At 34.0% G+C, this 24,556-nt stretch overlaps 1 protein-coding gene across 3 annotated transcripts; it reads left to right on the forward strand.

Moving 5' to 3' along the window:
• Positions 1–17,986: 17,986 nt before the first annotated feature.
• Positions 17,987–21,433, forward strand: LOC108483952 (pentatricopeptide repeat-containing protein At2g01740). 3 transcript variants are annotated; one of them, XM_017787515.2, is made up of 2 exons: positions 17,987–20,329; positions 20,820–21,433. In XM_017787515.2, the coding sequence occupies exon 1, from the start codon at positions 18,155–18,157 to the stop codon at positions 19,904–19,906; it is 1,752 nt and encodes a 583-aa protein (XP_017643004.1). In that variant the 5' UTR covers positions 17,987–18,154; the 3' UTR covers positions 19,907–20,329; positions 20,820–21,433. The 3 variants fall into 3 exon arrangements, with proteins under 3 accessions (XP_017643004.1, XP_017643003.1, XP_017643006.1); XM_017787514.2 differs by having other exon boundaries at positions 20,867–21,433; XM_017787517.2 differs by having other exon boundaries at positions 20,878–21,433.
• Positions 21,434–24,556: the final 3,123 nt, after the last annotated feature.

The raw sequence follows: 24,556 nt of genomic DNA on the forward strand, positions 1-24,556 counted from the left end.
TAAATCTCTTAACCATTAGGCTAATAACTCCCTTGTGACATAAACTTGCGCACGTTAATAAACAGAAATTAGGGTGTGACAGTCTTAGTTTTATGTGATACTTCACTCTATAATCCATGGGTAGATTATCCTTACTAGTTTCATAGATTACATTTAAGAGTCGTGCTGAATATGCCAATTACATAGTGTAGAGCCTGCCATAAAGAACGTCTTTCAAAGTTTTCACTAAGAGCCTTATTAGGACTCACCACGAGGGCAGTCCATTCAGAGTGCACCACAAAGCCTATTCTTTTAGAATACGTCACAAAGGTTGTTCTTTCATAATACGCCACAAAATTTATTCTTTTTGACTTTGCCATAAAGGCTATTCTTTTGTAATACACCACAAAGGCTATTCTTTTAGGCTTCACCACAAAGGCTATTCTTTTCTGATATGTTTACAACATGGATTTGCCTAAACTCACATTTCGTGAGGTTCGCCCATCATTGTCTTGATACACGCAGAGAATCCCATTGGGTAATCATTATTCATAATTCTTTTTCAGAGGGTACCACACTAAACCTTTAAAACAATAACAGATTATCAGTCCAGGCTAAATCTGTGTCACATGTATCTTCGAGTCTGCAACAAATGTTGGAGCTCAACCTCAACAAGACTTTACATACCTTTCATGTATTGACACAAACTAAGCACAATAATTCTAAAACACCAACATACAACAAAATTACTCACGTCATATAACATATTGTCCAGACATACATACATATCCATATTTTATTATCATAGAATCTCATACACCTATCACCACATACTTGAACTTATCAGATTCCATACTGGATTTATATATTATCCTTAACCCATGTTTATAAGATCATAGATATCCTTTAATAATCACCCACAGTCGCATATTATACCTTTCTTAATCAACTTCCTACAAATATTCTGGTATGAACAGTACACATAAAAGAGTTAGTATAGGGACTCACTTGACAACCACAGATGGCAACTTTAATTCTAGATTCAACATCCAATGAGAAATTGCAGCAACCACTGCTTATACAACATAAGAACCCCATTAAACTCACTTGTATGACTGTTACCATCATCTCAAACCCAGATAGCCCTCATACAAAACCCTATTTCTTCATTTTACTATTTATGCACTCTTACTGACTTAATGTTTCATAAAATAACATGCAGAGTCATAAATCTTACTTTGACGTGGAGTAATCACTTTGTAGATCCAGATCTATAGTTTTAGCTTAAAGAAGAAAGGAATACTTTAGGTTCTTTAAGATTCATATAGTAATACTTCTTGAAGAAGGAAGAAGAAAAACTTCCCCTTTCTTTTACCTGAATATCTATTTGTACAACCTAAGTCCTTATTGGAACTTGACACGTGTTGTCTTCTTTTAACATTACCCTAATAATGGCTTACAGCTATAGAGAAAACATAAAAGAAAATCCAATATTTTTAAATACCTCTGGTTCATCTGTTCTATTAGTTCCTAACCAAATCATTTACAACGTAACTAGCACAGTAACCTAATGAACTTGGCGTATACTACCTTTGGCTATGACCTAATTTACCCAAAAATCCTCAATACTCTTACCAAATTCTCCATCTTTACAACTTAACACATTCAGAGGTAAATCTTTATGTAATATTCTAATGTATGCTATAAGCCCGATCTATATGCTAAAAACAAATTGGTGGATAGATCTGCGTTTCCCAAATTACTTCTCAATCTACATGCCCAAACTTAGAACCCGCCAAACTGAAGTGTCACATGTGACATCCTTGGCAGACTACTCCAGATTGGTTATTCATTGAAGTTTTGTTCCCTTGAGGTGATGGAGTGTCAATATCACTACACACATACATAAATATCGCAACACCCAAAGTAGTTGATGTTAGCCTCAAGGTTTGGCCATAGTCATTTCCCTACACACACTCAAATAAATCATTAGACTCCTAATGACATAGTTTTTCCAATTCAGGTCTCAAAAGTATAAAAATGAAAGAAAAACTACCATAACACTAAAAATTAAAAATCAATAAAAAACATTGAAAAGACTCGTAAATTACTTGAGAACAAACTCATCAAGTGTTCGAGAGAGCCTAATTAGATGTATCAAATTATGGAAAATTAGAACACACAAGGTTTCCTGATGATTGAACCCAAGAGATTGTTAATTGGTAAACATGTTTGTCAAATTAATTACTAGCTAATCAATTACTAGTCAAATTGATTTAGGAATTATTAGCGTAATGTCAATTAGTAAACATATTTTCCAAATTAATTACTGGCTAAGTAATTAGTAATCTAATTGATTCAGGAATTATTAGTGCAATCAAAATAAAAATTCTAAATTAACAAATTAATAAATTAATCTAATTTTGCTTGAATGAAGCAAATGATTAAAACGATTGTCCATTGATTAGTCAATTTCTAGCTAAGCTAATAACCTATCTTGATTATATTGTTTGCCATTCTTTGCTAGGAATCCCCTCTCGGTCTCATCCTAAACTAAAAGATACCACCTAAGCTCTCCTCTCGATCTTACCTAGGCATAATAGGTCTCCTTTCGATCTCACTGTTTGAAACAAATGTATCAAAAAGTCCTACACGATAAAGTCTCCTCTCATTCTTGTCTATCTAAATCTTCCACTAGAGGTGTCAATTCTACTGTAATATGAAATTCAAAGCAATTGAAAAATAAAATAATCAAGAGAAATCTCTCAACTTAGAATAGCAACGAATTTATCAATCAACCATCAAAATGAATTAGCACATAATCAACTATAATCTCACACAAACATTTTATCTAACACATGGTAAGCAACATATAAAAAGGAAAAAAAGGTTGAGAAATACTCATTTATAAATATGAATCCAATGAAGTGCTAGGTTTTAATCATTCTTTATTCACAAAGCTTTAAAAATAAAGAAAAAAATCTAACAACAAAAATGATGTGAGTCTCAAAGCCCAATTTCAGGCCCTATGCATTTGATGGGCTTATGCTACCTCAAGGCCCAATAACCAGGTCAAAGGCCAAGCAAATCAAACTAATATTCAATCAAAGACAATATGTGAGGATGAATATTTTTGAGGAAAGGAGGAATGATACATGTACGGAATGGGTGGAATTTATTAAAGTTAATTCAACTAAGCTACTAATTTTAAAGTTGAAAAGATTAGTTAACTTGCGATCAATTTTTGGATAGGATCTATGAATTTATGGGCTTAGATATATTCATAGCATTCAAAGATCAACTCTTAGCTTCAAAACACTCTTTGAATCATTCAATTTTGAGTTTGGGAGCTCAAGTTATGACCATTTTAATGAAGACTACACAAGCAGAATTTTTTGAAAGGATTATTACAGAAATTACGAGTTTCGAGCTTTTTATTCAAGTTTAAATCATTTTGGGTTCAATTTTCAATCTTAAATTTTATTATATATGAGTCAAATATTGTATTTATTAAGTTTTATTATTTATTCCAAAATTTGAATAATTTTCAAGTATTTTAAGTTATTTAGGAGTTTTATGTCAACACGAAAATTTAGTTTAAGAATAATTTTATTAACCAATCTATTTGAAAAAATTACAAGTGTACTTTGATAAAAAACACTACACTTAGGGCACCAGATCCAACACGTTACACGGATGAAAACACCTCTATTTCATTAAATGGCCACGTCGTGTTGGTCCCACGACACCCACAAGCTTATGTCGTGACACTAATGGTAGTATGCTTCATTAGGTGAGTCTTTAAGGCTATGTCGCGACACCCTCTGGCCTATGTTGTGACATCTTTGGCAGACTATTTCTTGGGTATTATGTTTGTTATGTTGCAACATCCCAGCTCCAGGTTGCAACATCGGGACCAGTCCACTGTCTTTTTGCCCTCAAGTGATGTCTTGCACATTCACCGACCATATTAGTTTACCTTTAGGCCTACTTTGGCCTACAAGGTCATATAAAATGCCTAAATTGCTCATTTTATTACCTAAGTGCTGAAAGTAAACTAAATAAAAACATAAATAAATTATTTTCTAGCAAGCTCATTAAGTAAAGAAAGTGGTTGAATCTACTACAACGATTTGCGACAAATCAATATTACGACATTGTAATCAGTCTTAAAATGGGGTGTCCTTTGGAAGGTGGATATCATGATACCCAAAATGGATATTACAATACCACTGTAGGTGGTCTTCATCTTGAGCTTGTGGGAGGTGTCATGATATCCATACCTCTTTATCATGATATCCCTCTCTTCAATGATGTTTTCACATAATTTTAGGTTATCGTTGAGTACCTACATCACTCAATTAGACGTTAGGGCTCCCAATGGCACAATTGGCTATTTGGGTTTTAAAATGAGTAAAAAGAGGCATTTACACTTATTTAACTGAAAATCTAAAAACTACATTAAACTACGAAAAATATGCTAATTTGCTTCAAAACAAACTCCTTAAGTATAACGGGGAAGCTTAATTTGACATATCAAATTCGGTAGATCAAGTCAGAGGTAAGTATGCCCTGAAACACATATCGATTTCACTAGTATTGTCTAGACCTTCACCGTCAGAACCATAATTTTCTGGTTCAACTGGAACCAATTCTAGTTCAGCAAATAATGCAATTTTTGAACCATCCAGCTCGAACTCCCAAATTGGATTGTTGTTAGATTCAGTGGCCTTTTTTATCTCAACCCCTCTTGATTGTACAGGTTGGATGTCCCTTCTTCGATGCAAATTGTATGGAGTACATCATTTCGTCTTGTATACATGTTGTTACAATCTACATCAATTGTGGATTGCTAATCGGTGTAACTTTATGAAGTACTCGTATAAGTGTTTCTGACGTAGAACATCAATCTTTGGAAATTGAAATCTAAAGCACTAATAGAATGTCGTGCCAGGGTGTCAAAGTTTTGGTTACCTCTAAACCCTAACTAGTGGACAGGCTATGTGCCAAAGTTGAAATCTTTGGTTGAAACCAAGGAATGTCTTTCCATCGATGATTCTAGGATTTCATAATGAGAGCTTTGTAACAAAGCTTTGAACCACTGCACAACTATGTGGTTGGACTTTCAACTTCCTATTCTGTTCTGGCACTAACTGGAACAGTTTTCGAAATTTGACCAGCTTCATTGACGTCGACAAACTCGATGTTTAACTCAAGTATAGGTGATCCAATAGCATTATGCGTCTGGACTATCACATTGATCGCCATTGAACCTCTGACATTAAATATTTCATATTTCATGGGTTTCTCTGATGCTAAGTACCTATACTTTAAGGACGATACTCTACAGCTTGGATTGCTTACTTTCCAACTAATTCTTGCTTGGAGCTTTGGTAATTGGATATTCAGGGTGAAAGCTAATTGCGTTGTGTAGGCTGATGAAAAAATGACCCTAATGTCGGTGTTACAATTTTCATCATCATAATAAGCAACAACATTAACTCGTCTACTCATTTTTAACCAAATAACATGTTTCACATGTTTGGAATGTAACACCCCTAACCCGAATCCGATTGCCGGATTAAGGCTAAGAGGTATTACCGAACTAAACATTTAATTATCTCATTCACATTGTCAATAAACATAAACAGAGATCGAGCTGAAATACATGCTGATATTTAAGTTATACACCATTTTCGTATGGCCAAAATATTTACAATTTCAAAACATCGTTATCATCAGCCTAACCTATACATGCCGTATCGAATCCAAAATATAACTGTACCAAAAGATCGATAGTGTGATGAACTGCTGACGATCCCCGAGTTGGTGGCCAAAATCAACAATCTATAAAACAGAGAAATAAAGAACAGAGTAAGCTTTCAAAGCTTAGTAAGTTTTAAACATCACAAACAATTAAAGACTTATCAAAAATCGAAACATTCATTTAAACAGACTTATTCTCAATTCAAATTGCTTCATGGCTAAATACACATAAACATATACATAGATTTCTCAGCACATATTTTTCTTCTACTTAAAGTTCATACGATGCATTTAAATCAAATAATCTCATATATTAACAACATTTGACCGAATAGGTCATTGTTTTACTCGTAGATATAACAATCATTCACACTTAAGTATCATTCTTTAATACTAATAATTCACAAAATCATTGACTGAATGTACATGAGTACATAAAGTAATTTTAACATATAATTCATATACAAATATACCATGACCGATTAAATCATTCTCATATTCGCAAATATAACCATCAATCATATTTATATATATATTCTTCTTTGATGCTAATGATTCACTTCGAAATCAATTCACCGATGAGTAAGTAATACGTACTTAAACATCTTAAATGTATAGTACTTACTCGATGATGGTTTACTGCGAACATTCAATATCGTAATCTTACATAACTTATTGGCATTAAGCCTGTCAGGTCTTAGAACTAGAAACCAATTACCAGCACAAGCCTGCAGGAATTTAAACCCGGTATAATACCAGCTCGAAGCCTGCGGGACTTTAGCCTAGACATATTTCCAGCACGTAGTCTGCGGACCTTAAGTCCGGTTATAATTCCAGCACATAGCCTGCGGACCTTAAGTCTGGATATAATTCTAGCACATAGCCTGCGGACCCTAAGTCCAGATAAATATCACTGAATGTCATGCATACTTATTCGCAAGAAAATTCAATTCACTTAACATCTCATAATCATAGTTTATTTATTCTATTCGAATAATAGCATAACATGGGCACCTTTCATATAACTTTTGGCTCAATAACATACATAAGAATATATGTCCACTTTACTTTCCAAGCTTAACTTCTAATGTCTATTCGGCTTTAAGCCTTAAACATAAATTATTTGTCACTCAACTATATTCAAATAGAATCAATAGATCGCAGTACAGTTATCATACACATATCAAGACATTATCAATTACGTACTAAATGTGACTATTCAAAACTTACCTCGGATATACTTGAAGCAGTTATGGAAAGGCTACTCAATTACTTTCTCTTTTCCCTATCCAACTTCGACCCTCTTTGCTCTTGAGCTTAATTTAAAACAATTAGATTTATTTAATTACTTAACCAAGATCATTTACTATTTAATCACTTATCAAATAGGCAATTTAATTTAATACATGTATATCATATAGTTAAGGTACAAATGACCTTAATAACTAGTTATTTAAACACCATATATATATTCCCAACTCATGCACAACCGAACACATTACTAGGCATTATCAAGTTTATAATTATAAGCATGTATACGTTAAGACAAATTATATATTTAATAAATTCTACAGGTATGGTTATTTATATTTTAATTGCCAAATCACAAGCTGATCAAAACCATTTCAATTGACTTCATTTATAACAAACAATCAATATGGTCACCTATGCCAAACAATGACCGAACCATTTAATCATGCTCATAGCCGATCCTATCTTGCTCTAATCAAGGTCATAACCCACTTTATAATTTCTAGCCTTTCATGCACTCATCTCTAATGTTAATTAAGTAATACCGAATGTCACCAACTAAATGGCATACACACACTCACAGCAAAAAAGTTATCCACACCTCCTATAGCTCATTCGGCATTTACAATTTAACCTTACTCAAGCTTCATATAAATTTTTCTTGACCGGATATAAAATGAATTTAAAATCCAATCGATCTAACTTTAACATGTTCATAGCTCTATTAACAAAATTTCATTCATGTTTCTATCACCACATAATTATGAACTATTTAAAAACTTTCATATTACACCATTTCAATTTATGGCAATATGCCGAATGCACAAACTTAACTAAAACTCAAAATTTAACCTTCTTCACTTCAATTAACCACTACTTATTCTTCAAAACATCAAATACAATATGAATAACACCTAAACATTTATATCCGAATTTGCTAGCTTTGGCCGAATGTCATAAAACTCAAGCCACAATAATAATATTCCTTAAGACACTTTCAAAAACCACATTCGGCACCTCCCTTCAACAATTTAACAAATCTCAAATTCACTTACAAGCACATATATATAACATATAAAGCATTAAACATTTTTCATCATGAATCTATAACATGACCGAATGCTTAATTATTATTATTATTTTTTATCTCCCTAAATTTAAATTCAGCAATCACATAATCAAATAATAAAACCTTAAATTTCAAGCCAAAACAACTAGCAAACTCAACACATCCAACATAAATTTCCATACCAATGACATCAAAACATCTACCAAGAATTTCAACCTCCATGGCCGAATATCAATCTTCCAAAATAACAAAAATTCAAACCATGAAATAGGTAGAATTCAAACTAACCATTCAAATTATGCATGAATTTCCAAGAGTAGCATTCCACATACCTTATTCTAGCAATTTCCTTAGCTGAAATTTTTAACAAAAATTTTCTTCTTTCTCTTTTCTAGCTACGGTAATGGAGGAACAAGGATGAACAAACTTTGGTTTCTCCTCCCACTAACACATATTTTATTTCCCTTATTCTTTTATTCATCTTTAATTCATTTAATTCATTATCAATTTAATATTGCAAGAAAACATAACTTAGTGGAAATGATCTTGTCATGGCTAGCCACTCAAAGTATTTTGGGTAAATTGACATGCAAGTCTACATTTTTTTTTTGCATGCATTTGTTGGTCACCATAAATTTACCCATTATACTTTTCATGTTTCACAATCAAGTCTTATTTGGAAAATTCACATCAAATGACTATATCAAAACATCAAAAAAAATTCACACATGATTTAAACATATATAATAGATATAGAAATGAGCATTCAAAAAAAATTTCGACTAGGTTTTGTGGTCCCGAAACTACTTCCCGACTAGGGTCAAAATAGGGCTGTCATATGGAACCAAAACATTATGCAAAAAACCAAGTATTGATTATCCATTAACAACAAGAATAAAACTTACTTGATATAATAACGAGTTTTGGGTTTATTTTTGAAATTCAATTCTTTCACGTAAATATGATTATCTTTACACAAATCATGTTCTACCGAAAATCTTCTCGATATTTCAAGTTCGAACGTCTCTACTAGAATGGTTTTTAGTTTTATACCAAATACTACCCCAAATATCGAACATAACTTGACATCGGTTAAACACTTTTAAAAATAAAAAATGTGTGTTCATAGAAGTGTTTTCAAAATAAAAAACAACAAACGTGCTTATGGATGTTTGAAAATATCCCGAAAACCCCATGATATCTGAAAAATGGACCGAAATTCTCAAGGTTCAAGAAAACTTTTTAGGTGAGTTGAAAATGGGAGAGTCAAAATGCTCTGCCTAGGGAGTGTTTTTAATGATGTGGAAGAAAGATGCATTGAAAGCGCAACCTAGGTAGAGTGTTTTCACTTTCCTATTTTCAACTCACTTGAACGTTTTATTGAACCCTGAGAATCCCGATCCATTTTTCAGATATCATGGGATTCCCGGGATATTTTCAGACATCCATAAAAACATTTTAAAATTTCCTCCTTTTTTCACTCGTTGTCATCTGCTTTCCTATATAATGGGGGTTTTGCTCCCCTATTATATCAACTCTCTCAGTCACTTCCCCTCACCCCTAAAAACCTATCTACACCATTGTTTATATTTTACTTTCAATTTTTAACTTTTTTTATTGAAAGATTTATTTCTGTTTAGAGGAGTCGGTGTGCTAATTTTAAGGTGTGTTTGAGTCGCAATGATGTGGTGGCATTCTGAGACCCACATCTTTCACCTATCGTGTCAAGACAGAACCATTGCATCAGAAGCCCATCTTATTGCAACTCAAGCTCTAAGTTCATGGTGCTTATACAATCATAGATTGTAGTCTAACTACGGGTCCTAGTTGACGAACGTTAATATGAGATCATGGCTTTGAATATGACTCGGGAAACCATTTGATGGTGGTTATGCAATCACGGGTTCAAGTTCCAATTCACGAAGAGAATACTTTGTAAAATCGATACATAAGTTTGACATAATAAACGTAGGAAAAAACTCAAGGGTTTTCCAATATAATCCACTTATTCTTTTTCTCCATCACCATTAAAGGCATTATCATCAACCTTCCTCTTATTTGAAACCAGTAATAGAAGTAGGGGGCAAGTGCACTATTAATGGTGCAAGCAATTGTCGCATTGGACAAAAGCTAGAGGTCGTTTCAGCTTGATAGCGGTTGTTGTGATTAAATCACTGACTAATAACTACAACAGCAACTGCTCCGACTCGACCTCTAGCTTCTCTCTATAGCCACTATCGCTCCCCCTAATAGTGCTTTTTATCCAACTCTATCACCATTTCAGACAATTGGGAGGTTATCAATCCTGCATCACCATTTCAGACAATTGGGAGGTTATCAATCCTGCTTTTGGTGGAAATGGAGAAAAATATAAGTTGGTTATACTAGAAGGCCCCTGAATTTTTCCCTACGATTATCATCTCAAACTTTAGCATTGATTTTATAAAACATTATCTTCTGGTGAGGCAAAACTTGAACTCATGATCATATAATCACTACCAAGTGGACTCCCAAGTTATGCTCCAAATCGTGACCCTGCATTAAGATCTGCTAACTAGGAGCCCTACTTATACTTCAACCCGTGATATTATATGCATCATGAACATGAGGGCTGAGTTGCATTGTGATAGGCTTCTAAGGTAATGGTTCTATCCTGATGCGACAAATGAAATGTATGGTTCTCTAAACACTTTTGCATCACCGTCAAATGAAATATACCTTTGAGATTTCACAATGTCTACCTCAAACACAAACACAAATAAATCAGCCTTCCATTATTTCCAATCCTAAACCCTTAAAAACCTAACAAAACCTTAAAATCCAATTACTACCCTCAAAACCCAAAACCTTAACCCAAAAAACCTAAAAATGAAAACCCGACCGGGGAGAGAGAGGAAAACACGTCCAACTAGATGTAATTTCCAGCTGTGTCAGTAGAAAATGCGTTAAGCTAGACACGTTTTCCTCTCTTTCTTCAAAATCGGCCTATTCCAGTAAATCTGGTGAAAATCGGCCTAATAACTTAATTAACTTTTAAAATCAGAATTTTTGCCTAATTTAGCCTCTTTTAATTGTTGATTCAAAGTTCTTTTGAAAAGTAAAGTATTTCTATGGTTTAATTTTTTATGCTATAAATTAATGCTTTGGAAGTATTGATAACCCAATTTATAGCTAAGCTTACTGCTTATATTAATTTGAAAAACTGAATCAGGTGCATGATTGTTGTTTTTTTTTTGTACAAAAGAAGGAAACAAGAAAACTAAATTCTAATTACCCCTCTCTACAAGTGTCCTTTTGGAGAAAAGGTTCAAGGCTCGTCGATGGCATCTTAAGATAAACCAGACCTTTCTCGAGGTTTTGAGCTAAATTGACTAAGTGGTATGTACAACTATTTCCTACATGATAATGAGTCAAACCTCAGTCACTCATCCTTCATTTATCAAGTTAAGACAACCTTTAATTAAAGTACCTAAATAATGGTTCTTCTCAAGAAGTTTTCAAAGGAACTGAACCACCAACAGTGCATCTAACTCCACTATGAGCCGACGAATCCCCAAGGATTTTGTGAGACAAAGACCAACTCGCACCCCATAACTCCACCTAAAGGCTATCCGTTATCCCAATATTCAACATAAATCATCCAATCCAATGAGCCTTGCTATCACGGATGAGACCCCAGTTGAAGGTAAGTATGAACGAGATTTTACAGCCCCATCTGTGTTGAGTATGTAACTTCCTTAAGGTGGTTTTGTCCACTTAATCCAGCGTGGGCCTCAAACTAACCTTGATGTGCATGATCGATGTTGTGAATATATAAATTCAAATACATCGATTTAAATCATTATCTTAATAAAATTTGAGGAATTTGAGATCATTCAACAGAATTAATGGTTGATGCTTATTATGTGTGTTTTGATACATATCTTTATAATGAAATTTTGATAGAATTTAAATTATATTAATATCCATCCAACTATGTTCTCTTTCTCTCAATTATAAAAAGTTAGAAAATAATAACTCAATTATTTAATTTTGTCTTTTTTGGTCAATCAATTATTTTTTATTTTGGGTGTTCCAATTTTTACGTTAACTCGTTGGTGACCAAAACAACAAAATTGAATTTAAATTATATTAATATCCATCCAACTATGTTTTCTTTCTCTCAATTATAAAAAGTTACAAAATAATAACTCAATTATTTAATTTTGTCTTTTTTGGTCAATCAATTATTTTTTATTTTGGGTGTTTCCATTTTTACGTTAACTCGTTGGTGACCAAAACAACAAAATTGAATTGTTGTGTGACCATTTTATAATTTGCTATAGTCGAATGATAAAAAAGATAAAAACCATAGTTGGGTAATCTCTAATGTAGTTTAGCCAATCAATTTATATTATTATGGTATTATTCATACCCCTACAAAAAAATTTAGACAAAAAAATTGAATTACTATTTGTTATTGTTTAACTAATTATGAAGAAAAGATAATATTATGATTGTTTCATTAAAAACAAGTCTAAGAGGACAACTTTTATAAAAAATTTCAAACAATGGAAATTTTTTTACACTGAATCATATAAGCATAAAATATCAGTTTTTACAGAAAATTGGTCTATTTTCCAAAAGTCATTTTTCAAATACTATTCTAAAATCATTTTCCAAATATTGTTGATAATACTCTAGAACGACATATTTTATGTGCTAATTGCATGATTATTTTGAGTATGATCCTACTAATTTGGATTATTTTGTGGTCTTTTATCTTTTAGGGACTAAATTGGAGGCGAGAGGAAATTTCAAGGTAAAAAGTGCGAATTTGAAAATATAATGGACCAACAAGCAAAGAAAGAGAGAAGTGGTGCCAAAATGCAAACATGGAAGACCCAAGGACTAAAATGCAAAAGAAGAGATTTTATAGCACAAGACTCTATTTTAATTTTAATTATATTAGGATAATTATTAAGGATTTTTATTTAGATTTAATTCTAGGATTTATTTTCATTTATCTTTATTTATCTTTAATTATTTGTATTTATCTTTTAGAATTTCATTAGGAATAAACTAGGTTTTCTAGTACTATAAATAGGGGATGGAGTGGCACATATTTGACATCTCTTTTTTCTGTAATCAGTCTCTCTCTCAAAAACTCTATCTTTTGTTCTTTCTATATTTTCTTCAATAAAAATCCTATATCTATTTTATTTATTTCTTTGCCAAAAATCATGACCCACTAAACCAATTTAGCCGAAGGTTGTCAAAATTCTCCAAAAAGGTTCATGAGGCTTAGAACCCGCGCTTAGCCTTCTCAACAAAGTATTCATCACTTGTAACACCCCGAACCCGAGACCGTCGCCGGAGTCGAACACGAGGTGTTATCAGACTTCAAACCACTTATTGAGAAATTCCAGACAAGCTGCCAATCTATGTACTAGTCGCTTCAAAAATCATAACTTGAGTTTTACAACTCGAAAATCAGTTTTGTAATTTTTTCCCGAAACTAGACTCATATTTCCATCTACAGATTTTTTTCTAGAATTTTTGGTCAAGCCAATTAGTACAGTTTATTAGTTAAAGTCTCCCATGTTACAGGGGCCGACTACACTAACCTTTATGCGTTACAACTCGAATAACTCCCTGTGCAGGGCTTCAATACTGATGCCGTTTGTTTCTATAGAAACTAGACTCAAATAGGAATTTATACATATATGGTATGACTCCTAATTATCTCTGGTTAATTTATAATGAATTTTCAAAGTCGGAACAGGGAATCCAGAAACCGTTCTGGCCCTGTTTCACGAAAACCCAAATATCTCTTAACATACAACTCATATGACCGTTTCGTTTCTTCCATATGAAAATAGATTCATCAAGGTTCATTTACATAATTTATTCACTATTTAATTCCATTCCTACTATTTTTAGTGACTTTTCACATCCACGTCACTGTTGCTGCCAGCATATATTTCTAGGGTAGACTTTCTCTAACACATAGTTTCTATGATTCAACCACCCCTTTTTCATATATAGTCCAAAATATAATCATGATGACCCATTCTAATGGCTGGTCATTGCCAAACATTTCCATGCCTCTTAATGAGCATATACATACCAAATGATTATAACATTATGCTCAAAACATTTATAAGCCATTTTCACATGGCTATTCAAAATTTTACATACCAAGTTCAAACAAAACATAATAGCCTATACATGCCGAAATGTTTTCTTAGACCATCTAAGAAGAAGATACCAAAAAGTCGCTAGTCGGTGTGATGACTTCGACGACGGTCCCGAGCACGCAAAATGGATCAAGAACCTAAATAAACAACAAATAAGCACACCAAATGAGTACATAACTCAGTAAGTCGTAAGCACTACTCTACCATCCAACAACAACAATCATAAGTGAATAAACAAATAATATAAAATCGATGTTTCCAACCATAACAAACTATGCTGCAATTTCTTAAATTTTTGGTTCGATCTCATGCCAAGTCCTTCAACCAAATCAAACGCCAAGTCAGCCCAATCGATTTGGATCCGTTTCCTCAAGTTGGAACAACGATGCACTAGATAATTTTATGCATACACCGCACAATCTCAATTTCGATATTTAGTTAGTAGCTCAATCACTTACCTCGTTCATGCGCAATTTATTTCAACAACCGAATGTGGCACACATAGTGCTTATTATGTTCGCACACATAGTGCCATAGCAAATTGCACACATAGTGCCATAGTAAATCGCACACATAGTGCATTTGAGATAGCCTCATGCCTCAACCTCCCAATCGGCACACATAGTGCCACATAATCTTTGCACACATTGTGCCCTATGTCAATTCATCATGGTAAACCAATTTACTGAATTCAAATTGTACATATGGTCATATTAATAAATAGGAGAATCACTCCGAAAAATATCTATCCAAGGAGTTCTCACAACAAGTGCTTAAGGACTTACCTTGCGTTGAGTATAACGGTTCCGACCCGGCTACTCGATGTCCTTGGCTTTGCCCTTGCTTGTTTCTCCTTCCTTAACTTCTCGGGCTTAATAGATAAATAAAGGAGTTCTCAAATTGTACATAGTGCATTAATTGCACACATAGTGCATTTGAGATAGCCTCATGCCTCAACCTCCCAATCGGCACACATAGTGCCACATAATCTTTGCACACATTGTGCCCTATGTCAATTCATCATGGTAAAGCAATTTACTGAATTCAAATTGTACATATGGTCATATTAATAAATAGGAGAATCACTCCGAAAAATATCTATCCAAGGAGTTCTCACAACAAGTGCTTAAGGACTTACCTTGCGTTGAGTATAACGGTTCCGACTGCTACTCGATGTCCTTGGCTTTGCCCTTGCTTGTTTCTCCTTCCTTAACTTCTCGGGCTTAATAGATAAATAAACTAGTTCAATCATCTTGCTATACATTTATAGTTCAATTACACATGCATATGTATATTTGTATATTCGCAACCCTCTTACTAATTACTCATTTAGTCGATTATACACATGATTAAAGGTAACATCATGAATGGGCATACTTATATATATATATATACATACCCGATTGTGCACCAAAATTTGACTCAACATCACCTACATACTCCCTTTGATGGCCGAATATATATATATATGTATAGTGTCATCTATAACATCATCTAAACACCTAAATTCTTCTAATGCACACTTGACCAACCTTTTTTTCCAATCTAGCATAGCTTCACCTCCATTTGTGATATCATATAAATTTGCATGTTGCTACATTTCTTAGGTTCGACATCTCTATGCCCATTATAGCCACTCCCCTAACCCAATTCTAAATATCGGCAACATCCCCTTTCAACTATGTTAGCCGAATACTCCTCCCCTTCTTAGTCCCAACTTCGGCACCTCCAACAAAATGACTTAACATCTTCACTTTCATGCTAACATAACAAGCAACTTAGTTCATCCACACAACTAACATGTCAATAGCATCAAGGTATCTACTAAATTTTTTTTTTTAAGCTTCTTGTCAAATTCCAACTCTCCAACAACCCCAAATCCCACCATGGGATAGATAGAATTCAAACTAATAACCAACAATACACATGAATTTAAAGGAATAACTTCAACATACCTCAACTTAGATACTAGTATGGGCGACTTCTCCAAAGCTTTTCTCTTTTTCTTTCACTTGGTTTTTCGGCTAAGGGTAGCAAGGATGAACACCTATTTTTTTTTTGTTCATTTTCTTATCATTAATCTTTATTTCCTCTATTTTAATATCTTACCAACATTAAATAATAATAACAACATGATCTTGGAAAGATGAAGCCATGCTTGGCCGGCCACTCAACTTAGTTTGGGGCATTTTGACATGCAAACCCAACTTTTCATAATTCCATACTATTTGGTCCTCACTTATTTACCTATCAAATTTTCTAAGTCTCTCAACTAAATCCTTTCGAGCAAGATTCACATTCCTAAGATAAAAATTGAATCATCAAATTTTTATACAAGTACTACCACACATATAAGGTATGAAAATAAAATTTTAACTAAATTTTATGACTCGGTTTTGTGGTCCCGAAACCACATCCCGACTAGGGTCAAATTAGGGCTGTTACATCACTTCTTCGCATTACGGGGTTGATGCTTCCGTCCATGTCCCTTAATAGTGATATTTTCAACTTGTGTAAGGAACGACTGCTTTGTACGTTTTAGGAAGATTGCACAGTCGGTTCGATTGCTTTCTGCATCAGAGGTTGGCGAATCCAAGAGACAAAACGGCGTGGTATTCACCGTTGGGAAGTGATGATCTAGCAGAAGATAGTCCCACAAAAGCGATTATTACCTAGAGTCGGGCTCTGCCAAATATTAAGTCTAAATCCTTGGAGCTGGTGGTCGTAGGCGTCCTTTTCCACTATAATTGGCTTATCCTGCTCGAGAAGAGTTACTTAAAAGCCAATTATTGAACCCAAGGTGGAACGAGACAACCAGATGCTGGAATCTCGCCACATAAGAAACTTTCTTTTCCCCAAATTCTATTTATTTTTATATTCTTCATTTTAATTTCTGCAATTTATATAATTTCGCAATTTCAACTCACTTTAAATTTTGTTTTTATATTATTTTTCTAAATCGAAATTCTTAATTCCATTTTTTATTTCTCAGGAATGCAGGTTTTCTTGGCCAAGAAATTGTCCAGGATCTCAAGAAACGAGCATTTGTACAATCCGGTCCCTTAGGAATCGACTCTACTTCTTATTTACTGTTATTTTTACTATTTTACAGGGAATATGATATTTTTTGTGCTCTTAACGACGCATCAACTGTTTTGAATGAAAGAAATATCCCTAAAGTAGAAAGTAGCAAAATATTCAAGGGTAAACTACACCATTATTCACTAAATTATGAGTAAGTTTTCGTTTTAGTTACTTAACTAAAAAAAATTACACTTTGTTCACTGAACTATTCAAAAGTTATCATTTAAGTCACTAGGCTGTTAAAACTCATGCTATATGGTTTCTCGGTTTGCACCGCTTGTATCAATTGAAAACTCTTTTTCCTTTCTCTTCTATAATTCAAACTTTTTTTGTAAAACAATTTTTGATGTCACGAATCTGCGAATTAAAATTCGAACAACTTTTTTTGTCCAATATTTGAAACTAATCGTTAGATTGACTTAGCTCTAAGGTATGTTCTTCTACTCATCAAAGGTATTGATCCACTGTACTGGTCATTGAATCGTCGCTTGGAGCTCGCTAGCAGAACTTTAAAAAGAAAAAAACTTAACAGACCAGGAACTTAAATAAAAACTTTTGAATAGTTTAATGACTTAAATGAAAACTTATGAATAGTTCAATAACCAAATTATAACTTCTTTTTAGTTAAGTGACTAAAAAAATTTACCCATAATTTAGTGACTAATGGTGTAATTTATCCCATATTCATTTGCTCAATGCTTAAACGACATCGTTAGCTTCTTCGCCCTTTTCCCTCTAGGGTTTAAGATTTATGCCCTTACTTTTCAGGGTTTAAGAGCCAACTCAAAAAGGAAAAAAAAAAAAACCACTCCCCAAGTCCCCATGAATGATAAAAAACAGCTTCAAATTCTTCTCTCACCTGAAGAAGAAGAAGAAAGCCTCGAAAAATTTCCCAGAACCCATTTCTTACAGAGCATTATCAGACTCCTACTTTGGCTCACCCCTCCAATTCTTCTCTTACTTGAAGAAAACTTCAAAGTACCCAGACCCCTATTCCTTCAACAAGGTTCTCCACAAGCTTACAGCTTCCGACTGTGGCGCACTTTCTCTCAAGTTACTGTCTTTTTTCCTCTCCAAAGGGTCAACCCCTCACCCTTCTTCTTTCAATTCAACCATCTCCTTTTTTTGTAAGTTGGGACATTGTTCTTATGCTCAAAAGCTTGTAAATTTGATGCCTTTGTATGGGTGTGAGCCGGATATTGCAACTTTTAATTCTTTGATTGATGGGTATTTTAAATGTGGTGAAGTTGTTAAGGCTTGTTTGATTGTGAATGAAATTAGGGTAGATAAATGTAAGCCCGATTTGGTTACGTTTAATGTGTTATTTAATGGGTTCTGTAAGATGAGGAAGAAGAAAGAGGCTTTTGTTTATATGGGTTTGATGTGGAAATGCTGTTTGCCCAACGTGGTTACCTATAGTACATGGATTGATATGTTTTGTAAAGTGGGGGATTTGAATATGGGGGTTAAGGTGTTTAGGGATATGAAGAAAGAGAAGGTGTTGTTGAATTCCATTGTGTTCACCTGCTTGATCGATGGCTACTGTAAGGTTGGTGATTTCGAGGCTGCGTTTGAATTGTGTAAGGAAATGAAACTGGCCAGGCTTGCAGTAAATGTCGTTACCTATACTGCACTCATTGACGGTCTTTGCAAGAAGGGGATGCTGGAAAGGGCTGAGTGCTTGTTTTTCAGAATGTTGAAAGATAAGGTTAAGCCTAATTCTGTTGTTTATACTTCAATCATTGATGCTCATTTCAAAAAGAGTAATGTAACTGATGCCCTGAAATATTTAGGTAAGATGTATGTTCAGGGACTTGAGTTTGACATGGCAGCATATGGGGTAATAATAGCTGGCCTTTGTAACACTGGTTTGTTTGACAAAGCATCAATATTTATGGAAAATATGGTCAAGAGTGGACTGCGGCCTGATAAATTGATGTTAACCATGATAATGGATGCCCATTTTAAGGCTGGGAATGTAAAAGCTGCATTGAATGTCTATGGTGAAATTTTGGCCCGTGGTTTTGACCCTGATGTTATCGTTCTTACAAGCTTAATGGATGGCCTCTGCAAGCATGGTTGTCTAAATGAAGCTGAAAGTTATTTTTGCAGGGAAAAGGCTAATAAAATATCTTATACAGTGCTCATTACTGGGTTGGCTAAGAAAGGGGAGTTTACTGAACTTAATAGGGTTTTTAGGGAGATGTTGGAGGCAGGGTTCACTGCAGACAAATATGTATATACTTCTTGGATTGCCGGGCTTTGTGAGCAAGGAAATTTGATAGAGGCCTTTGGAGTAAAGAATAGAATGGTTCAAGAGGGTTTACAACCTGATCTTTTAACTTATAGCTCCCTTATTTTTGGTTTAGCAAATAAGGGTCTAATGATTGAAGCAAAGCAAATATTTGAGGATATGTTGAGAAGGCAAATTACTCCTGATGCTGCAGTTTATGAAATTATGATCAGAGGGTATCTACAACAGGATAATGAAGCTGCTGTTACTGGTTTGCTTGAGGAAATGGAAAAGAGAGGTTTTTCAAAAGCAACATGCAAAGTAGGTGGAAATGAATTTCAATGACACATGCCGCTTTTGATTTGACTTTGATCAAGCTTGTCTGACCATTATCTGAAATTGTAAAAGAACCCCCTTCAATCTGGTTTGCTTACTAGATAATGGAACACGAGATGCTTTCATAGTAGGACTCCATTCCCCAGTTTCAGGTCCATGCACTTTAAGTAAATAGAATACTTTTTGGATTGCTACCAAAGGGAAAGATTATTGACTGCCTCGCTGTTTTATGCGACACTGATGAACAAACTGGAGGCGATCGATCTGATATTTTCTGTCACTGAGTAGTACAGCCTTTGTTGTCACCTGAAGTCTTTTTGCAGTGGATCTTAGCTTGCAGAATACATGCCACCATATTGAAACCCAGCTGTAGAAGGAACCCAAGATGCATGCCTTTCAGAATCATCACATGTGATGGAAAAACAAGTATTGGTAATATATTTTATTTTCTTAATTTAATTTAAGTTTTTGATTTTCTGTCATCTTACTAATTATCTTGCTTCTTAAAATTGGGGGATGTGTTCTGTAACTCAAAAATGCATTATAAATGTTCGCTAGCTTGAAACTGATAGGTTAGAATTATCAACATACATATTTCTATCTGGTGAACACGTGCTGTTGATGTTGTTTCCTTGAACTTTCAAGTGGGCCTGGTTACTGGAAGTTTTATGATTACTCTAAGTCCCTCACAATAACTATATTGGTCTGAATCAGAAAATTTACTGTGCTCTTGCTTTGTTTTACTTTTGGTTGGGACGAAATCATTCACTATACTTCTAATAGTTGATTACTTTGTGCTTTTCATGTCTTGACACCTTCAGATAATTTCATTTATGTTAATATTCTGATTGGCAGGCTTATGATCCTTGTTGACATTTTTACTCACTTTTATACCTAATGCATTTGCATCAAATGAATTCAGTATTATAGTTTCCCTGAACAACTACAGATTCATCAGCTATCTTTCAGTTCTCCTACAGATGCCAAAGGAACGTTGGATCTTGTCAAATTCCTCTTCCCTAAGCATGCCTTGGTGAGAACCTGAAATGGCTATTCTTAAAGAAACTATCCAATCTGAAGTCAGAATCCAGTGTTATTCTCCTGCAAACAGTGAAACAATGACCATTCTTTCAACACATAATGGGAAAGCAGATGCTTACATTGGTTCAAAAGCTGCTTTTATCCAAATTTGAAGTGCTCAACATGTTGTTCAGTGGATAAATCTTACTTGGGTTCGAATTGACTCAAAGGCTGTTTCAAGGCTGCAGGCAAGTGATGGAAGAATTGCTGAATGTAATCTTAGTAGTGGATGGAAAAGGTTATACACCAGGATGAGCTTTTGCTCCGTGTTGGGAGAAAAACAGTGGGCTTTGGACATGCCCTCCCTGGTAATTCTCTCTGCTGTCCCGAGAAATGCGCTTGGATTAGTCGATTTTGAATCTTTGATAATCTTTTTGGAGAAAAACAATTGCCTTGATAGAAATATTTGATAATCTTTTAGAATGATGATGAATCACTGTTATTTTCTTGCTATAACCCAGTGGCCGATGGAAAACTTGCATCTAAAATCATTTCTTCCAAATAAAAAATAAAAGTTATGCAATTATCTTCTACTTGAAGGTCTTCTATGGGCTCCTCCCTTGTATATACTTCAATTTTATACATAAAAATCAAACTTTTTCATGGAAAGAAAGAAAGGCTAATGTTTTTTTTTCCCTTTTAAACATAAATCCAAACATTTGATATAATTAAAAGAGGAAAATGGGTTATAGCATTCAATTTAGCATAACTTATGTAAACAATGAGGAAGGAACCTTAAACACTTATGTAAAGCATTCAATTTTTCTTTACTTCACAGCCACCTTACTCCTCTTCGACTCTCTTTCTTTTTCGTCTCTTTGCCTGTCTAGGCGAATTGATCTCTTTACCTTCTCTTTTATTGTACACTTGTATCAACAATTGGTGCGCTAAGTGTAGACCGAACTATGGCCTCTTCTTAGAATGATGATTCCCTCAACACTGCAAACCCTACCAACCAAGAGCTCCTTCAATACCAAATAGGAAACTCGCCAGTTGCCTTCACTCAGCTAGTTGCAACCTTCGACCAGACTGCCACATGCCAGTCATAGCCTTTACTTGGGGCCTCCTCCTTCTTTTTAAGTGATATTCTTGCACAACTCTACCAATATATCCACCTTTCTTGGTTGTTCTATTCGACTCCTCAAGTTATTGCTGCTACCATCCTTGTAGACCAAGTTTCTTAGCATTAACACTCTGGTTCCTAACAACGAGTCATAGAGATGGAAGAGAAAATCTGTCACATGGAAGAACAACTTTTTAAGCATCAGCGCCGGTTTCAAGAACAATAGAGCTTAGGGTAGCTAGGGATGTTTCTAAGAGAGATAACCAGCCTTAGGCGGAGGACATCATTTAGTATAACCTTAGCAAATAACATGACTTCTAGTAGTAGAACGACCCCCTATTGACAATAATTTTCCGGTTGGCTCCCAAGCCAAGTCGTTTGTGGCAATAATGTTTCCTTGGAAGAATAGATGTTATTGGATCTAATTCCTTTAGTGCAGTATTATTGTCTAAGTATACTTGTATTTTTTTGAACAAATTGGTTTAATAAAATATTCATTAATTATATTAATATTCTTTGTATAATTTTTTTCAATGGTTTGTGCACGCAAAGCAAAATCGAAGCAAATATTAGCTCATTGATTATCTAACGTTTAACTAATACTAAGTGGTATTATATGGTCAAGTTATTATATGAAAAGACAACTTATATTAGTAGATAATTTAAATATGTCTTTAGTCTAATTGGAAACTAGCAGATCGATTAAAGGACTAATATGCTATCTATCAAGTCCAATTTGGGAGATATCTTATCTTGGATATCGAAGCGGGTGACTCTTAGAAGATGAAGACATAGATATGACTAATTGGACTGATAGTACATTAGACAAGACCCAAGTAGAATAGATCCTAGATCCATTTGTGGACTTATTCACTTGTGATCTTTATAGGGTGGCATACCTTAATCGTGAGTGGATGATGGACTCTTTGTGCGTGACTTGTATACTTTCATATAAATGAAGTCCGAGTTCAAATAGATAATGAATTGAAAACTAGAATGTTAGGTATATGACTTTTGTAGTATGTAGCATCATTCCACAATAGTGGAATTCATAGCCCAAGTAAAAGGCAAATGATATCCTCTCATTAGCTGATATATGAAAAGTAAACATGACCATGTGTTATTTGTCTTTGTGATAAATGATTTAATTAGTATTTGGTAGTAATTGACTTTTCATGAATGAAGATGTAATGGTTACCATGAGATAAAATAAGATCATATTGGAGAACGAATTTAACCTAACGAATTTAAGGATATCTTATAAGGGTAACACACTTATGACAAGGTCATTGGATGAACACTTATTTAGTAGCTTTTGCAATGGTACTTAGTTACGATACTTTAGTGGAAAAATTTCATGACTAAATAATGTTATAATTACTAGATGAAAAGTTGAAACTTACTTATAAATTATTTGAGCCCCAATTATATATTAAGCTCGATAATCACTGAGAGGGGGGTGAATTGGTGTTTTAAAAACTTTAAGGAAATATGACAATCAAATGAGACTCAAGATTTTATAGTGGTTTAGCCTCAATTGCCTACCTCCACTACCTTAGCTTACCAAAACTAAGGATTTCCCAAATTCACAATATTTGAACTTTTCATGGATATGGTTTAAGCTTTACAAAACACTATCTTTTCACTATGCAAGATAAAGCCACTTCCCTTAAGATTTTCCACCCCAAAACCTTAAGCAATCCCTTACAAAGATGGAAAATGAGAAAAAATATTAAAGGCACCTCTCAAAGGTACAATGATAAAGCTCGTTCAGTAACAATACAACACTTGAAAAGAATACAAGAAATGGTTACCTAAGTGTGTGTATGAAGAACAAAGAGAATATGAATGAAAATATTGGATTTTTGTGTAATTGACTTTACAAGCTTCTTTCTTATCTTTAATATGGAGCTATTGACTTGTATTCATGCCTTCTAATAACCTTAGGGATGTTGAGAATCAATTAGATCTATTGTTGCAATTGATTCCAGACTATAGACCACTTGTATGGGTACAAGTAGACTTATGTCGATAGAAGTATTCAAAATTATGATCGCTGGAGCCCAATATATCGATAGAAGTCCACTTGTATCGATAAAAGTATGAAGGTTTCATAGGTTTCAACTCGTATTGATAGTTGTATTAGTAGAAGGTGGAGGGGAACCCTAAAATTACTCACTGACTTACTTGTTTTGGTAGAAGTCTCCCTAAGTATTGGTAGAAGTCTGATGCTTTGCTTGGAATGCTTTTTAACTTACTTCTACTAGTAGAATTCCTTCCAAGTATCAATAGAAGGGCCACCGAGTATCGTTAGAAGTTTGGAAAATTTCTTAGGGTGCTCTTTGACTTGGTTCTATTGATACATTTATACACTTGTATAGATAGAAGTTTCCTAGAGTTGTAAAATTTGACTTGAAACATTATTTTTCAAAGGTATTTTATAAGTTTAATCATTTGATGAGTTTGTAAGCACTGGAAAATAATCTTACAATTGCTTTTACAATTGATTGAAAATT

Source organism: Gossypium arboreum, chromosome 1, assembly GCF_025698485.1.
Source record: "Gossypium arboreum isolate Shixiya-1 chromosome 1, ASM2569848v2, whole genome shotgun sequence".
In the NCBI taxonomy this organism is placed as follows: Eukaryota; Viridiplantae; Streptophyta; class Magnoliopsida; order Malvales; family Malvaceae; genus Gossypium; species Gossypium arboreum.

Excerpts from the sequence above, each read along its gene's own strand:
- LOC108483952 (XM_017787515.2), top strand. The coding sequence starts at position 18,155 with ATGATAAAAAACAGCTTCAAATTCTTCTCTCACCTGAAGAAGAAGAAG.